The following is an 18,837-nucleotide window of genomic DNA, read 5'->3' as shown; positions in this document are numbered from 1 at the left end:
CCCCTCATAACTCTACTTTCTTTAATATCTACATTAGATGGTTTACTGTGTTTGTTGTCAGTAAAGAAAAAGAAATATATGTACGAGTATGAAAAAATCAACTCTGAACTGATGTTGCATTATGGGAAATGTAAGATACAGTGGTTTTGGTGGTTGACCCACACTAGAAAATAAAAGTCTGGATGTCTGAGCCACTTTCTTTTTGTAAATGTGTCTCTTGTGAGTCAGCCCACTTTTTGAAAGTGTGGCACGAAATCGTCGCCTCTTTCAACTCCTCATACTTTAAAGGTGCAATACGTAAGAATTGGCCACCTGTATTCAAAACAAATAGTAGGCAGCATATCACCAGAGGAAATGCTTACTGCTGCTAACTGTTGCTGCTGTTACCTAGTTAGCTCAGTTAGCTGTGCAGTTAGCAGTCCAGCCGAGTGTCGGTGGAGATTTGGACAAAGATTGGTGGGGCTAGCTGGTTAGCATGTTAACTTCAGCAGATATCTCATAATACATAGACGTCAAAATGTCATAACTTTCATTTCTTCACATTCATTTACAATCAACATTCTTACATATTACACCTTTAACATGAAGTGTATAAAGTATCTTGGGTTCTTGCACTGAACATGTACACGTATTGAGGCATACCAAAATTATGTAATGTTTGTCTAATGTGGTTTATGCAGCAAAAGGAATAATAACCACGTTATGATAAACAAATATTTTTCATTTCACAAGTTGCAGCACTGCTGCACACAAATATGTCTCCTACGTCACTTTATTGTCCATCATCAGTGTGTGTGCACTGGAGCTTTCCACAAGGACAAGGACTGAAACTATTTCTGATGTCACATATCATGTTTGTAGGCCTGCCTCTCTGAATCAGATTTTCAGTGAGCACAGAGAAAAGTTACACTTTCAACATGAGTGGATGTGAAAACAGCCTTCTAGTGTCACAATCACAGTTTTGACTGGAGGTGGGACGAAGTAATTCAGTAATGGGACACTGAGGTACAAACAGGCTTACAGATTTCAGACTGACCCGCTTGTTGATTATGATTCCTTTCTTGCCATCTGTGAGGAGCTGGCCTACATTGTGTGACTGCCAAAACTGTTATTTAGTTCAGGTCAATTTATCCCTCCAATCCCTTTCAGCCTAACTGGGCCCAAACAACGTAACTGTTGTGAAATGGAATAATTGACCACTGGCCACTTACTGGAAAACCATTAGAAATGACAAATTAGTGCTCATTGAGGTTCAGAGAGTTACTAATGTATGGACTGCGAGAGGGTTTTATAATCTTATTTTGGTTTGACTGAGGCATTGGCTTGGGACATCATGTTGCACATTACATAAATGGGTTTTGTGCTAACAATGTCTCTAAGGGTCTTCTGGATGCTGATTCAAACTCCTAAACCAACAGATGTTCCTAATCACACCTTTAGATCATAGTTACAGAGACCATTTTATAATAATGATTGCATCAAAGGTCCAGTGTGTAGGATTTACACACTGAGACCAACTAAATACCCATAACCTCACAGTCCCCTATGGTGGCTGCTAATTATACAACAACAAGAGCCAGTGTTTGGTTTGTCCAGTCTGGGCTACTGTAGAAACATGATCCTCCTAAATCCTACAAACTAAACCTTTAAAAGAAAATGGAAAAGGTTGTTTTCGAATCGTGACGGAGTCCTCGATTTCTGACTTTATAGAAACTCACGAGGAAAACACTCATGTTCATTAATTTATTAAACAAAATCTCAATTTACAATACGTACAAGTGAACAGAAAAAAAGCGTATGCGTGTTTAAAGGACGTGAATGCTCCTTTTAAAAGAGCTAAGTAAAACTGAAATTAAGACATTTGGCTGACATTCATGTATATTTAAACCATAAATACATCAACATAATGCATATCAGAACCTAACATTTGCTTTAAAATATTCAACTCTGAAAGTTATTTTATATTTAAGGTACTTTTTACTGTCTTTATATATACATAAGATGAAATGCAATTACTGTCCCACTGGACAGGAGCAACAGTAATTAACAGTATCCTATGTTAAATACAGTAAACGTAAATCATCCTGATGTGGTAGGTATAGAGGTTAACGGTAAACAGTGTATGTTAAGCAGAACAACATGTAAACATTTGGTTATGAAGATCTGCTACCATCGTGTCATCGTGCAGAGCTGAACCTTTTTATCAGTCTCCACATGCAGCCTGCGCAATAAAAAGACTAACTCCCAGTCTGCAGTCGCGTGTTGAACAACAGCTGAGGGACGTTTAAGACTGCAGCCATTAGAGGAAGCTGCCTACATTCTTGTGTGTGTGCTAACATTGGCTGCCTCAGTTCCTGTCAACAACAATCCAGTTATATCTTCTTGTGCCAGAAAACAGTAGCTCGAATTTAGAAATGGCGATACGCTATCAGACGATCTGCTGGTTTTGTGGGGTCACCACGACGAACAAAGTCACCTTGACCAATCAAAATGCTGCCTTTTACAGCCGTCACTCAAACAAATACTGTAGCTAAGTCCTTAAGACGAGTAACAGCTGCAAAGTGTGCGTCAAAAAGGTGCAGAGTCACTGTTTTGCAACCGGAACATCGCTGACTGACACACTTGTAGCCGGCTGATGCTCTCAGGAAGTGCTGCTTCTCTTTCTGGTCCTCGGTCTCCTCTTCAGGATTTCTTCTTCCTGGTCGCTTTCACAATCCCTCTGAAATCATCAAAATGTTGCAGTTCAGTTGAGAAACAGCTGTGAAATTGTTTGTGCTGTGACAGGTGATGATGACGGTATCAGGGGCCCACAAAATGTAATGATTATTTGCTTTCTTGTTTTTTTTTGTTGTGGAAAACAGGGTCCAGAATTACTAGCTGCTAGCTTGAACATGTCATGTTAGGTGTCTCTATTGGGTGCCTAGGGACCTCATGGTGACAACAACACCCCAGGAAACCTAAACTTGTCATTTTTACACCTACAGAGTAAACAAAGGAAATATGATGTGTAGTAGGCTTTAGGCAGGCTGGGGTATTTTTGTTGTCATGCTAGCTGATGGACCTTGTTTCCCGTCTTCATGCTGTGCTAAGCTACGCTAAGCAACAACATTTCCAGGCTGTCCTTACCCCGTCCTGCTCAGGCAGCTTGTGGCCCTTCTTCATGATCCGCGTTAAGTGGTTGCACAGAGCAACAATTCTAAACGACAGCTGTTGAACAGATAAAAGCAAAGCGAATGAGTCCCCAGAGTGATAAAGAGCAACATTTTTTATACTTCTGGGAAATAATCTGACTGTACTTTACCTTCCACCTGCGTCTGGCGTACTGTCTCCTAAAGTTCTCCAAGTTGACCACGGACAACCTCTTCACCATGGCCTGTCTGGGGTTCAGAGGCTGCAGAGACACAACGAGGGATGAAATAGCAGAACAAGTATCTTTCACGTTAATGTCGTATATGCAAGCGAGTTCGAAAAAACTGTCACTGGTCTAATTCTGACTGATATCAGAGCAGTGGTACAACAGGAAATACACTGACAGCTCAGATCACAAAACACAGTATGATACATTATAAGTGATGAACATTTATTTCAGTGCGTAGACGACAGTCAACAGTGCGTGCACGTCAGATGGGAAACCAAAATGCTTACAGGCGTGTGCTTATCTGCTGAGATGCTTAAAAACACTGATGAGGAAGTGGCACATTTTTAAACACTTGTGATCTTATCATAGATGTTGTTTTTTCCTGTCGGCTCATATAGAACATATCAAAGAAAGAAATCAAAAAGGTTTCTGAAATAAATAAGTAGTTCAACCTTTAGTCAAAGTGCATCATTGAGTCAATGAAAAACAATGTGAAGAACAAAAACACAACACATGTAACTTTACAAATGGATAACCATTGTAAAAAAACAACACTGATACAGTCTTAAAAAAATAAAATGGAATGAAAAAATAAATCAATCAAAAAATATGAATTTTCTATTCCATTAGAAATAATCCTTGTGTCTTCTTCTGGTCGTACCACAGTAAAAACATTCATGATCGATAATAATCTTCATTAAATCTGCTTAACCTGCTTAATCAAACAAGAGCAGTGCATAAATACATCTAGTTCAATCATCACTTCAGTTTTAGAATAATTACCCAATTGTGCCTAAATTAAGCTTCTTAAAAGAAATATGCTTATTTGCTTTTTCTTGCTCAGTTACTGTAGCTGAGAAGGTCAACACCGCCCTCATATCTGTCCGTTAGATATGAATTTAACATATTTCTCAAAAATTCCCTTTCCTAGCATATATTTAAGTATATAAAGTATCGTACAGAAAAAGAGATTTGAAATAATGAAACTACACATTCATCGAAAAAAAACACTGTTGGATTCAAACAGCCTCATTTTCTAAAACAATCAAAGCTTTGTAAGGTCAATAAAAAGTGTCTTCATGCATTAGCCGGACTCTGAGAGCGGCTGTGTGGCCTCAGGACACAGTTCCCTCCTGCAGGACTGATGCAGCAGCTCCATCAGCGCCTGCTTCACGTCCATGTTCAGACTGCTGCTGAGGATGCTGCCGTTGGCTCCTTCCGGGTGCAGAGAGCTCATCACCTCCTGCAGCCACTGCAGCTCAGAGTTCAGCTCCTGCCTCAGAGCGTCCAGCTGACTCTGCCTCTGGCTGTACTTCCCACTGATGCTCTCCAGACTGGCGTCTATAGCCTTCATGTCCTCCTGCAGCAGCCTCCTCGTGGCCTCCACTTTACGGAACTCGTAGCGAACCTGGGACAGCTGCTTCCTCGTGGCCTCGCTCTCCTCCTTGTACCAGGCCTCCTTGTCGTTGTAGATGGAGAGCAGTGCGTCTATGTCACCCTGCAGAGTGTGGTGGGCTCCTGCCACCTCTGACAGCCCCGTCTCCATCAGACCGACGTCCTCCACCACGTGGGCGAAACGCTCAAAGTTGGCGTATGTGTTGTTCTGGGGCATGCTGGAGTGGGACTGGACGGTGTACTCCTTAAGACGCTTTGTCTGCAGCTGCTCCGCTTTCTTCTCCACCTCAAGTGCAGCGGCGTCCTCTTCCATGGGGCCACAGGACTTCAGACAGAAGGGTGGAGGGGGGAGGGACACTGAGTGAGAGGCTGTCTCATTGTTGCATCTTGAAAACACACATGGCGGCAGATGTTCCAGCAGACGTGGCACTGTAGGATTAGTGTGTGACCCTACAGCGAAAGCCATGGCAGGTAAGAGCGCCACGCAAACATTCCCGATGAGAGTGCGTTATGCTTCCCCGGCTTCATGCTCGTATCCGAACGGGACGAAGACTCCACAGCAGAAACACCATTCGCATGCATCTCGGCAGCTAATGTTGGAGCAGACGCCTTCAACATTGCAGGTTGTTAAACGTCCGTGCCATTAAAAACAACAATTAGTGAGATCTTGCGTCAGTTTGATCACTTGGCTTTCTAGACAAAAATGTCAGACTGACAGAAGACAGCTGTACAAAAAGTGTAGGTGGAGGGTGAGAGAAATATTCCCAGAGAGAGGGGTGTGGTGCTCTGATGGAAACAATATACAGCAATGTGATGAAGTATGTTTTCAACAAGCCAGAACAAATGTAAAAAGTTAGTGGGTGTATTTTGGCACGTCTAAAGATGGATTTTCCTCCCCGATAAAAACCAAACAAATGTAAGTTACCTTTGACGTGAACCGTTAAACACTGTTTCACATGTAGACGGCAGTTATTGAGAACACAAAAACATGCTGTAATAAGCGTAAATCATACCTTAATCCAGTGATGGTTGAGGGCTTCTTGTATGGTCATTCGTTTTCTATAACGATGCGAGAGAGAGAGAGAAAATGCAGCTGAGTAAATAAACCCCAACACGGAGCATCGTGAGCAGTCATGCTTCAGGACGGGACTCTCTCAGGGATACGTTCAGACAGCTTTCACAGGAATATTCAGTTTCCTGGAGGTGCATTTAAATGGAAACACATGTTAAAGGGATAGTTCACCACGAGGTCAAAAATAGATATTTTTCCTCTTGCCCATAGAGCTATTTATCCATCTGGATTGTTTTGGTCTATTTTATTTCTACGACATATTTCTGTGACAGTACAGGATGTAAACATTAAAGAGCTGAGTTGTAACATTTGCAAGCGTTGTTAGCATAGTTAGCTAGCCTCTCATCTTTCTTGCTGAGATTTAGGTGAGAAAAATCGATGACGCCACAGCTAGCAGCTGGTTAGCTTAGCTAACTTCAATACTGGAAGCAGGCGGAAACAGCCAGCCTGTCACACATTTGTTAGAAAACCCATTCAAAAGCTCTATTATTACATCATTAAGACGGTCTCTGAGAGCCAGAAAAGGGTACGTTTCTGGCTGCAGCGAGAGGCTAGCTCGCTAAGCTAGCTCTGCCTCTAGTCCATGAGTAGATGTCCGTTTCCTCCTGCGCAGTGATAAAGTTGGTGGATATAGTTGAACAGAAATAAAATAGTGCTTATGAAACTGCTCACTATCAACAATAAGATAAACAGCACTAAAGTTAACATTAAAAATATGCGTTTGTGATCTTGGGTGGTGTTAACTGTTCCTTTAAACTACAGAACAGAACATGATTGCATGGTACGAGCAAAGACAAGCGTTAGCAGTGTTTTTTCTTGTGGTTCACAGTATTAATAATGTTTATTCTAGCTTATTTTATTAAGTGTGTTACATTGTGTACCAAAAACAAATGTCCCTAAATCCTAGATGCTCTAGATTTCTGCGGACTGGCTGCCGGCCTTTCATTCTCATTTGGATCAGGTGTGGGGAATGTAATACGCTTAAAGCTTTATTGCAGCGAAACCTCTAATACCGGGCTTTGTATTGGAATTGTCAGACTTGACCTTCGGCCTTCAGCTGTTTGTCAGCCCTTTTTACCTCGTGTCCTTCTCCAGGAGCTGTCTGATGAAGCTCTTGGCCAGCTCGCTCGTGTTGCTGAAGAGCTCTTCGTCGAAGTCGTAGTTCATCGCCGAGATGTTTCCCAGCGTTTCCTGCTTGGTGTCGCCGAGGAAAGGCGACGCGCCGCTCAAACTGAAACAACAGCACAGATTTTTCACACTCTCACCAAGACTGTCCCTCGATAATCTCTTTTGGTACATTAAGATTCCCCTTAATAAGCACGAATCGTCCCAACTTACAGTATATATGTGATGACTCCAATGCTCCTGTGAAAAACAGCACAAGGTTAATCCAGAGTTATGCACTGCAGCCTGTTGTGTGAAAGGCAGCAGAGTCAGGGGTAATTAAAGGCTCTTACCACATGTCTGCCTCCAATCCCAGTGGCTCATAGTTGACTATCTCTGGAGCTGAAAATAGACAGCACACACACTCCCGCATCACAAACACAGCCAAGCCTCCTCTTAACATGTCCCACACTGCAAACATATCTCGTACGAAAACACTTACCGACAAATTCAGGGGTTCCAAAAATGTTTTTGAAATCTGACCCGGCTTCCAGTTTGTGTGCGAGTCCAAAGTCTATGAGTTTGATGCGGGGTAGAGGAACATTCCTGTCCAGCAGCATTATGTTTTCAGGCTGAATATACAAAAAGAACAAAACATAGAGAGAGAGGCACTTTGGTCAGCAATGTCCTCAAACACCAAGATTGAGTGATACACAAAAAAATTAGTAAAACAAGTTACCTGGTTAAAGCCGCCTGTTGTGTAAGCATTAAAGAAAAACATCGCAAAGGTCATTGTTAGTGTGAAACATTAAAACGTTCAACAAATTCAGCTTTCTCAGCTCTCTTGTTGTGAGTCGGATGAGAAGATCGATGTCGTATCGTGCGTCTGCATGATATGAAGCTCCTGCTAACAGTTAGCACAGAGACTGGACACAGTAGGAACAGCGCTGGCCTGGCTCTGTCCAATAGTAACAAAATCTTCAGCACCTCCAAAGCTACGCTAAGCTCGCTAACTAACACATTATGTCCAGTCTGTTCAGTCTCTACAACAGCCATTGTGCAGGACTATTTCTTGGTTGGGAATGAATACTAGGCAGTCAGAAAAGACTACGGTAAGTTGGTCCAGACCAAGAAACAGCTGGGAAATAATTCAAGACAGAACTTGTTTTTTTACGCTTCACTTTTTGTTCGGATTAAACACGATGCAACGTGTTAATCAATGAGCTTTAGAGGTATTGCTCAGTGGATTGTTTCTCTCTTGGGCAGAGCCATGCTCGCTGTTTTCAGTCTTTGCGCTAAGCTACAGTAAGTTAGCCAGCTGCTAGCAGGAGCTCATATTTAGGGCGCGTTCGTGAATAGCTGATTAAACTGGACCGTTTGTAAACACGGAGCGCTGATGGAATATGGCCTTCGGTTATTCAGAGCGCCGAGAGCAGTCAGTGCATCATGAACAGGTGAAACGCGGCCCGAGCTAAATGTAGCAACTGTGGACTGATGGGGTGAATTAACGGAAATAATTCAACACACGTGAGCAGAGAAGAGCGAGCTGTTTGTGTGTGCAACATTAGCTTACTGCTAGCTAGTAGCCTGCGTTCTATAAGTCTTATATTAATGGACGTATTGTTGCAGTGGTATGTCTAACACTGTCATCCTCCTCACTGTCGACTACAAGTACTTGCACACAAGGTGCTACATATCGACAGGAAAGCTTTTCTTTCATCCATTTTCTGATGGTCATTTTTAGTGTAGAGCGTCAGATTGGATTCATGATCGAAGCTAACACGCAGATGAGAAGACTAAGTTGTATCAATCCTCTCATCTGACTAGTGGCAAGAAAGCAAATAAGCTAATTTCTTAAAATGTCCAACTTTTTGATAAAGCTAATAAGTAGGCTAAAGCTTTTGCAGACTCACAAAAGTTCAGAGTTTACATTGTTGATCTGGATTCCTATAAATCTAAAAACAAAGGTTGCGAGCTCTGTCGCACCCAGTTGGCACAGATTGTCACATTTTCTTTGACTATTATCTTTCTGATTTGATAGAAAATGTTAAGCAAACTCTTGAACTCTTTGTTCGGCAAACAGGAGCCGCAGCTGCACAGAAACACATGACAGTGACAATCAGAGTGAAGAGCGTCTCCCACGCTGCTCTCTGAAAGTGAGGAGATAACCTTGTGGTGTCTGTATCTGAGAGTCTGGACTCCAGCCACAGAAAACAGGAAGGATGTGTGAATCAGAACAGAGAAACTCTACCAGCACGAACATTAGACACCTGCTATATATATTTGACATTAAGTCCGGCCCGACCTAAAGTGAATGCACAAGATCTGGAGCTGCGGAGGTAAAGAATTCATCACGAGACGAATATAGATTCACAAGGCGATGCACAGATGGGGCGTTCTGTACCTTCAGATCGAAATGTGTGATCCTCTTGGAGTGGAGATACTGGACTCCGTCGAGGATCTGTTTGATAAACTGAGTGGCCTCCTCTTCACTGAGAGACTCCTTCTGAGCCAAGAAATCGAACAGCTCTCCTCCAGACACCCTGTAAAACACACACACACACACACACACACACACACACACACACACACACACACACACACACACACACACACACACACACACAGTCAGAGACTCATCCTGTACACTGATAATCTGGAGCAGTGGCTCTCTTAACCGTTATCTAAAGTGAGTTCTCAGGATTTGGATGCAGTGGCTCAGGATGCCTTAGATATGTTTGTTTGTGCTATTTAGGTCGGCCTTGAGTCAGTCTGCCTGTCCGATGAATCATGCTGTCAACTTTTTCATTATAACAATCTTGTAAAGCTGCTGAAAAGTGGTATAAAGTGCCCTCTGAGCAGCTGCCGGCCCATAAACACGATCTTCTTTTCATACTCATACAAAGAAAACATAATAGACTGATTGACGCGCAGTGTGTCGTCCTGCGTCTAACAGGAACGGTTCTGTCAGTCAGTTCTGATTGGACTGAGCTTCGCTTTTAGTCCTAATTGTGCCGTCCATGTTCCCAGGCACTCACTGGACCCAGACGGGGTCCTCTGAGGCCCCCTTTTTTCAACACAAGCCTTATTGACACAGCTCGGTTCTCTCTGGCACACGTGACCCTGCATGGCAGAAGGGTTTTCAGCAAACACAGGTTCAACAAACAATCTGTGTACACAGAAACAAGTTCGCAGATCGAACATGACACAAGTGATCTCTGATGCACTGACATTATGGCTTTTGATCAAAACAAAATGACATGAGCTACGCAGAACACAAACAGTGTTCTGTCAATGTTTTTTTTATTATATCTGATGTTTTTAGATTAATATAACTGTTGCATTAATGTGTATGTTGCATTTTACTGCTGCAGATGTTTAAGGTTGAGCTAATTTTAACTAGTTTTACTACTATATTACTGTTGGGTGGTTTCATCTACAGCAATGCATCATATTCTGTGAGATCATCAAATGTTTGTAGCATCGCTGTCTTGTAAGAACCACATATCTCTAAAAAGTCCATTTTTCAGTGTTGTAAGAAGTACAAGAAATCATGCTTGAGTAAAAGTAAAGATATCGTGTTAATGTTGTGGTGTGTTGTTAAACCGTGCAGTGACTCACAGTTCGAGGATGAGCACCACATCCGTGCGGTTCTCGTACACGTCGTGCAGGGCGACGATGTTGGGGTGCGTGATCTGCTGCAGGATGTCCACCTCCCTCTCGATCTCCTCCCTTCTCACGCCACGTCTGCTGGCCCGGCTCTGCCGCTTCTTGATGAACTTGGCTGCGTATTCAATGCCTGAACTCTTATCTATACAGCGCTTGACAATCGCAAACTGCCCACTGCAGAGACAAAAGAAGGAAACATGATATGTTAATAACCTAACTGCTACATTTTAATGTGACAAATGCTAATGACAGATTTTATCATTATTTGTGTACAGTTTTGTCGTCTCTCTCATGTGTTATGTGTACTTAAAGGCATCATTTTTCAAGATAGGGAAAACTTCCTAATCAAACTCTTAACAATTAACAATAGGATGAAGCCACGGGCGAAGACAGATGTCAGGGAGGAAGCCACGTGTCGAAACCAGCTGAAATATTAAAGTACAGTCCATCACTTCCTGTTTCCTAGCCAGCCAGAGAACAATCAGACCAGTCAGAAGTGTGGACAGATCTGCTGTCCTCCCACTTCAGCAGCAACATTCCTGCCAAATTTCCAGCCATCCCCGAGAGATCAGTCCACTGAAAAAAAATCCAAAAAACTCTGAATATTTCACAACAGAGGTGTGGCTTCGAGACCATCTCTCTGTGGATCATTGTTTCATTATCAATGTGCTCTTGTATCTCATGCTACAGCCTGGTGACATGTGCTCATGGCATCTTGTTAATGAGCTTAAATCCTGAGCTACACTAACCCAATATGGTCATTTTATATTTCAGGACAGGGGTGACTCCGCCGGTAAACATGTACCTCCACTGTCACTGTCCTCTAACGTAAATACAGAGTCATTTCATTCATAATTGACGCATTGACAGACTGCATAAGATGTACAAGAACGTTTTGCAGCAGTGTCACCAAGTTAAATATATGTTGCGAGTCTCCATGGCTTCATTATCAGATCAGCACTTATAATCTCGGACCTGACTAAGCGCTGCTGCCACTCCTTCTAATTTACACGCTCGCTGCTGCTGTGGGTGACCTGCCCACCCATACATTCAGACTCCGAAAAACAAGCCTCTCAGTCAGCGATGCTGGCAGAGAGCGTCTGAGTGGGGAGGATGGACGTTATCTTTGACAAGACAGAAGAGGAACATTCAGTCGAGTGTGCGCACTGAACAGTGGCTGGGACGACTGAACCCAAAAATTTACGCCGCAAACTCTTCTGCTCGTGTATTTTTAGACATTGCGAAAGAGCGAGCGCAGAGAGAGGAAACAGATAATAACTGGCAGGCTTTTCATATGTTTCCAACATAACTGTCCACACAGAGATTCCAGGGTGGCTGTGAGAGGCTGTCCAGTCCGTGTCCACTATCATCACAGTGTCTAGTGGGCTAAGAATAGCTCCGGTCCACAGGCTCGTTCTCCACCTGCCACCTCTCCGCACGCCGCTGCTGCTGGGTGAAAGGGAAAAGCCTGCTGGGCTGAGGTGGAGGAGTGCTGGGAGGAGCTGCTGGATGAAAAGCTGCTCCTGCTCCTTCTCATTACCCCGAGCGGTTTAACACTTTCAACTGCCAGCTCCAGCTAATAACAAAACAAATAAGTCATCTTTGTGGTTTAAAGTCTGTGTCTTTAGTGTGGGAACGTTGAGCCGGTTTGCTCTTTTCGAGGCACACCCTGCCCCTGTCCTGAGACCAGCTCCACTGACGCTTTTCTAAAGTCGGCCCACTCAGAGACAACAAAACAACTCTCACAGAGGTGTACTCTCACAACCTCAAACCCAGACCTTTAACGACTGCGCTGCAGGGACAAACTGTTTTGCAATATTACACAATCGAGCACAGCGACGCTGCAAACTCTGGCCGCAAATATTTAATTCAGCATTTCTTTGACACAGTCTGAACAGAAAGGAGATTAGAGGCCTCATGAGCTTACAGTGGTTTGAGTTGCAGGGCACCTGTATTGGATTGCATGAAAGGAATAAGAAATGTTTTTATGCAACCAGGAAGTTATAACTGAGATCTTCCTATCAGAACAACAAAAACCTGAACACATAATTCGGGATGTACATGTCCCAACAGAGAATGCAGAAGAAGAAAGAGAGAGGGCGGGAGTTACATGTTGTAACAATGGTTACCAAAGACAGAATAAAAAACAAGGCGGACGAGGCGCTGCAGCGTGGAATCTCAAATGCTCCCTCTATCTGGTCTATTCACAGGACATTTCCACCCCTGAGACATCCCTGAAAGGCTGACCCTGTTAGAGATGGCTACGATAATGTGTAAACCAAAGAGGAGGGTAAGTCACTCAATGAATTTCCACTTGGAAAAACAGGCGTAAAGTTCCCCCCGAGGGAAGGAAGGAGAGCAGCAACAAGACCGCAAGACTGAGCAGAGTCGCTCCTCTCCTTGATTTCTGTATTGAGAAACTGCACAACACAAGAGTCAGAGCGAGGGCTTTAACTTCAGTGTTGTTACTGTAGAAGTGATGCTGGGAGTGGTATTCCACAACGGGCCAGGCGTGCCGGCTGTATTAGCTCTAAGCTGACCGGTGGGGCTGAGAGTACCATCTCCCCAAAGAGTTTCCACTTCCAACAGCTGAAGGTCATTATCAACAGCCAAGGTTGGAGGAATGCTGTGGATGACAAGTGGCGCCGGCCCAATGTTTAAACACATTTCTCAGCCGAGCAACCTCTGGGGCGGCGGGACCAAAGACGGACAGAGTCATTATTGGCCGAGCCCTGTCCCTTCCCGCCCTCAGCATCTGTGAAATCGAACGTGAAGAAGAAGCAGCTCAAAAACACGACTCATCACCGGATAAGATATGTTCGGTTTTATTATCTGGTGTTAGCAGCCGGTCACACCGAGATGTGTCGCTAGAAACTTTGACAACAAAACTCAAAGACACCAGCAAATGTTTCACATTTTTGCTTTAAAAAATGACTGAAACTCGATTAATCGACTAATTGTTGCAGCTTTATCTCAACATTTAAGCTCATGCCGTGTTCAGGATACTCTAGATTCCCACTTGTTTTGAAGCAGTCCAGTGCCCACCCCAGTCAAACGGGAACTCCGGGTATGTCGGAGAGGTCAACATGGAGTTCCCTCCGTCGGGCTGCACTGAATAAACACATTTTTCACCCACTCACCAGCAGGAATGTCTGCTCCTCAGAGCCGACTGCACGCAGCCTCATCCTGCTCCTCGGACACGCATGCCTACTGTCCCTGCTATAGATACATCATGTACAGTAAATCCCTTTGGAGAAATTCTGGCACTCTGCTGCGCTCATCAGCAGCACCTGTCTGCCTCGCGACTGTCAGCTCTTTTCACTTCAACACATCAAGTGTGTGAAGGCCTTAAAGTGTGCATCGCTGCCCTCCCTGCATCCCCTCCAAAGACTTCTGCAAACTCTCTAATTCATTTCCCTCTGAACAAACCTGCAGAGTGTTTCTAGAAATTACAAACATGGCAGTGCCCAGAGGCAAATTTGGAAAATACTTTGCATAACAAGTGTGGTGTAATGTGACCTTTTCAGTGTTCCTGTGTGTAGTTGTAAGCAGACATTTGAGTAATTTAATAGTGTGCAGCCATGAAAGCAGCTCTGTGTGGCTGTGCTGAGAGTCGAGACAGTGGTGCTTTCAGATAAATGCTAACTTGAGCATGCTGACATGCTTGTAAGGATATTGCTAACATACTGATGTTTAACAGCCAAGAATGCTTACCGTGTCCACTATTTTAATTTTAGCGTGCTAGGATGCTAACGTTTGCTAATTAGCACTATACACAAAGTAGCCTACAGTTACGGCTGATGGGAAAGTTGTGAGATTTGCAAGGTTGTGAGCAAGTTTATACCTGCCGTGACAACACACACTGGTTTATGGGCTACCGCAATATTTCATAATGTGACAATGCCGTGGTTAAGTTTAGGCTGACACACAGAAACAGGAAAAGATCAGCATTTGGGTTAAAATGATCACTCGTGTGATATTTTGCACCGTTTGTGATTACTATCTAGACTTGAGCCTCAGGTTTGGCATTACGGCCGTCCTCATCTTGGTTATTTGGGGCTAGAAGTAACCATATCTTGACCAGAGGGGGGAGCGAGTAAGGATATCTTGATTGGATCTTACTGAGAACTCAAGGACACACCGGTAGCAAATTGTCAATCACAAGTGCAGACACCCTAAAGCATTTCCTGCTTTATCATCTGTTACATTATACAAAATAAACATCATGCTGTATTGAAGAGGACTTGAGACCACAAACTCATCGGAAAACTGTTTACTGAGGTATTAAATCAAGTAAGGAGTAGGGTCATTTTCTCATAAGCTTACATACAATCGGACTTCCTCTGAAACCAGAGTGGCCCCTGTTGTTGAGACATTTCACTTAAAGAGCCTGTCCTCATCAGGAGTCACAGACTTAACGTAATGATTTCAACCCAAACCACAATGTCTTCCTGAACCTAACCAAGTAGTTTTCTTGACTAAACCTAAAAAAACTGCAATTGTACGACAAAGGTCCGGTACGTGCGCCACTGATACGGTGCAACTATATATTTCTTTTGAGAATAGTTAAAACATGTCGTTTAGGTATGAGGATGTGTTAGACCCACTAAGAACCATAAATGTCTATCTCATGGTGGCTTGGAGGAAAAATCTGAGAATCACTAAAGTCAGTAGGATTCATCCTCTGGGGAACCTGAATGTCCGACACTGCCATCAGACAGAGCCACGCTGCTTAAATACTACTGACTCACAACTTTCTGTACAAAGGGATGAGAAGCATGTGAGGGTTCATATCAAGATTTCAAAATGAGGAGGAAGTTTACGAGCCTTGTATTTCTGTTCAGGCACGCAAAGACAATGGGACTTCCCACCCGACAGCGCATCCTGTGAATTTCTGACATTGCTTGATGATGACTAACAAAGATTCATTCAATTAGTGTTTCAGGACCACCGATGTATCTCGCAAAAGTGGTAGTAAGGGCATTCGGTAAAAGGTCTAGGCTGTTATGACCAAGAATGAATCAGTTGTTGACAGGTAGCGTTCTACCATCTGCTCAGAAGTCCTTCCTTCCCCTGCCTCGCCGTGACGGTCACTTGTATAACAGCTCACGGCAGTTTTACCAGTCTCATGGGAGGGCTGTCGGCAGCTGTGGGCTCACACTGAGACACATCCTACTGTAAGTCATCATCAGTGTCATCACTCAGATGGTAAGACGGGTACAGTTGTCAGTAAAGGCTTGTTTTACAGATAGGTTTACCAAAAACTCTTCGTCACCAGTGGAAAGAAACATTGAGTACAACTGCGTGAGGCCCTGTGACATTAAGATCTGTCCATAGGGGGGGAACAGTATGATTAATTGACTTTCCTATGGCGAATGGCGCAACAGTTCCAGAGAGAGCAGAACATCACAGATCAGTTTATGGGCCCCCTCATTAAATTTCCCCACCCTCTTGACAGGACGATTGAGTAATACTTCCATTGTGGTGCACGGTGGAGAGGTCTGAACCCAGGAGGCTCTCAAAAACCGTGGGCGGGGTGGGCTGCGTCCCCCAGCACTCACCAGAGAAGCTGACAAAACAAGACCTACAAGCAGAAAACCCAGCTGCCGAATTGGTGACAAACTTCTCAGACACGTTCTGACTGAAAATGGCTTTCTTGCTTCCGGTTGCAAACATCTGCGGCTTTCGACCACAACAGAGTTTGTCAAGGCGATGGTGCTCAACGCGTACAGAGCTCACATCACAGCTGAGTCGTCTTTTCGAGCAACTTGTTTGCAAACCACAACTAAGTGATGTTGTCGGTGTTTAAACAACACATTCCCACACCTTTCTTCATACGAAAGCACGAGCAGAGAGCTCTCAGATGTAGTGTGGGCTCTTTCGGTTAACTCTTTTAAAATAGGATTGAATGCATTCTAGGCAACAAAGGGTATTTTGCATAAATATTGTTATTTTAAGTAAGAATATTGTGGTATTTTTACGTTGTTGTTGCACGGTCTGTGTGTTCTGAGCTGGAGAGTCTGGTATGGAGGATTTATATCCTGTATCACAAAGCTTTCTATAAATTTCACCAATATATAAATGTTAATAAAAGCTGAAACATTTACCAGGATTACTCTCCAATAAGGCACGCTTTATGAGTAACGCTTTAGGAAGGAACTTAATTATAAAAAGGTTTTTATTATTGTAACTGATTGCTTTATTAATCTTTTTAAAGGTAATTGATAAATCCTCTAGAAATCAGTTAAAAAATGTATCAGAAACACTTTTGATTTAACTGAATAAACAAGCAGTTTTCAGAAGCACAGAGCACAGATGGAATTTAAAAAGGTGGCAGGGTCCGCCACATATAAACAAAGTAAAACAGTATGAAATTGTGTTGTCCTTTAAGGTCAGTTTGTTTATTCAGTTTATTCAGTCGTGAAACCGTGAGTTTGTTTATGACGATCTTTCTCTTCTGATAAAAATGTCTTCCCCAAAAACTACATAGTGCACCTTTAATGAACCATTAGATGCAATTTATAAAGGCTGCCAGATTAGAAAATGGCACCTGTCTTCATCTAAGTGGATTGCCTGTTTTTCCTAATAATATCCCGTTCTTTCATTTTAGGCAAACATATGAGGATCCTTGATGTAAAACACAGTTAAAGCCGGACACGAAACCTTTCCTACATAATGGAGCATCCATTTCAACAGCAGGTTTTAGTTCGTCCTGTCAGGGTGTGTCAAAGAAGCCGCTCACTGACCAGCGAATACTGGAACATGGTGTATACACAGACCAGTAGTGAAAGGTTAGAGGTCAGACACTTTCCTTTCACACCCTCTCTATCTGTTAGCGAGCGCTGAACATGCCCAAGCTGCCCTTCCGTGCAAAAGTGGATTTGTAGCTTCCTCAAATCCATATTGAACCTGGCCAACTTCCTTTAATGTATTTCCCCATGGGAGCCAGTTTCCTTGACGTCTGCTCTGTACAGGCTTGATTAACATTCCTCAACATATTGATGCACCACCCAGAATCAGCCCTTGCAAAAGCGTCTTGTTTTCTTAGAGTGCGTTTGCCTTTGAAACTTTATCTGCTGCTGTAAACTTCAGCCTACTTCAACGCGACACTCCCCGTTTCAAGCTTAAACAGGCCAGCTGTTTTTCATACCTACGTACACACCGGGGACCACTGCGTCAAGAGGCATGCGGGGTAGAGAGCTGAATCACACCCTGACTCACGCACAGAAGAAGTGAGGAGGCTCACTCTCTGTGAGCTGCAATTAAACATCTGCGACCGTACTCTCTTCATTAGACGGCTTTGAGAATAAATACTCACCTCCCCAGTACTTCTCCAATTTCATAGAAATCATCCACATTCTGTTGCTTGAAAACCGCCATGCCAGGTGTCTTCATTGACGTGGTTTCTCTCTCCTTGATATGCACCCGCTTTAAGACTTCTCCCCGCAAGTCCAACCCTGCTGATACAAAGAGGTGTTCCTGTTCATTTCTGACTGGAGCCATGAAAAAAGTCAACTACATGTTCCAGCTTGCTGTAAAGCATTCCTTCTCAGACTTTCACTGTTGAGACATCCTATGCACTATAACTTGACCTGCATAGGAAATAAATAGCCAGTCTGTCTTCCTCCTTGTCTAAATACTGATTATTGGCTTTAAAATGCAATGAGCAGAACTGTGCCAAGCCGAGCAGCGTAACAGTGTTCAGTTTGTGTGATTATAACAGGATTAGAAATTAAAAAGAAAAGAGCTTTTGGGGGGTAATTAGGGCAGGCTATCTGTGAAATGTGCCCCCTGTTGTGAAACATTTTGTCTGGTTAAACATTGGCAGCACTAGGAATACCAAACTTCAATAAATTGGAATTAAAAAAGAAAACAGCAGTTAATTGTACACTTTAAGAGTGAACACCAGCTGCGAAGACCACAAACTTCTGATGAACTGAAATACCACAAACTTCCTGTCACACTTAAATGGCTCAACACACTGACAGCAACCAAACTCTGTTGTCTTACCGTCTGTTACAGCTGATGATAAACTTCTCCTACAGCTGCTCTGCTCTCCTCACGTATGAGCTCACACACACAAACACTGCTCCTTCAGCCTCCCTGTTGTTTTCTGTCACTTGCGGCGGCACCATCAGGCTTTTGTGTCTGCACAAGTCCCTCCCCCTGATGGCTCTATTATGAAACTGCAGCATGAGAGAGGCAGGCTATCAATAAAGATGAGACTGGAGTTTATTCT

General features: G+C 43.4%; 2 protein-coding genes across 4 annotated transcripts; both read right to left on the bottom strand.

The window, feature by feature from the left end:
• Positions 1-1,729: 1,729 nt before the first annotated feature.
• Positions 1,730-18,711, bottom strand: dapk2b (death-associated protein kinase 2b). Of its 3 annotated transcripts, none has more exons than XM_084363725.1 (12): positions 18,609-18,711; positions 17,917-18,058; positions 10,551-10,772; positions 9,334-9,472; positions 7,432-7,561; positions 7,283-7,331; positions 7,164-7,190; positions 6,904-7,056; positions 5,767-5,812; positions 3,302-3,391; positions 3,127-3,207; positions 1,730-2,719 (listed from the first exon to the last, which is right to left on the bottom strand). In XM_084363725.1, the coding sequence occupies exons 2-12, from the start codon at positions 17,991-17,993 to the stop codon at positions 2,642-2,644; spliced, it is 1,092 nt and encodes a 363-aa protein (XP_084219851.1). In that variant the 5' UTR covers positions 17,994-18,058; positions 18,609-18,711; the 3' UTR covers positions 1,730-2,641. The 3 variants fall into 3 exon arrangements, with proteins under 3 accessions (XP_084219851.1, XP_084219850.1, XP_084219852.1); XM_084363724.1 differs by having other exon boundaries at positions 17,917-18,055; positions 18,609-18,707; XM_084363726.1 differs by lacking the exons at positions 9,334-9,472; positions 10,551-10,772; positions 17,917-18,058; positions 18,609-18,711 and adding an exon at positions 7,669-7,698.
• On the bottom strand, positions 3,374-5,760 carry LOC311263561 (death-associated protein kinase 3-like). Its single transcript, XM_084363727.1, has one exon. The coding sequence runs from the start codon at positions 5,217-5,219 to the stop codon at positions 4,443-4,445; it is 777 nt and encodes a 258-aa protein (XP_084219853.1). The 5' UTR covers positions 5,220-5,760; the 3' UTR covers positions 3,374-4,442.
• Positions 18,712-18,837: the final 126 nt, after the last annotated feature.

The sequence above is a fragment of the Pagrus pagrus genome, assembly GCF_965226575.1.
Source record: "Pagrus pagrus genome assembly, chromosome: 10".
NCBI classification, from domain to species: Eukaryota; Metazoa; Chordata; class Actinopteri; order Spariformes; family Sparidae; genus Pagrus; species Pagrus pagrus.
The sequence above is the reverse complement of the archived record's forward strand: the minus strand, read 5'-3'. Positions and strand labels throughout refer to the sequence as shown.

Coding starts and splice junctions, on each gene's coding strand:
- LOC311263561 (XM_084363727.1), bottom strand. CDS start 5,219: ATGGCTTTCGCTGTAGGGTCACACACTAATCCTACAGTGCCACGTCTG.
- dapk2b (XM_084363725.1), bottom strand. CDS start 17,993: ATGAAGACACCTGGCATGGCGGTTTTCAAGCAACAGAATGTGGATGAT. Junction 9,473..10,550: donor GTGGTGCTCATCCTCGAACT/GTGAGTCACTGC, acceptor TGTGTTTTACAG/GGTGTCTGGAGGAGAGCTGT. Junction 7,191..7,282: donor GGATTGGAGGCAGACATGTG/GTAAGAGCCTTT, acceptor TGTTTTTCACAG/GAGCATTGGAGTCATCACAT.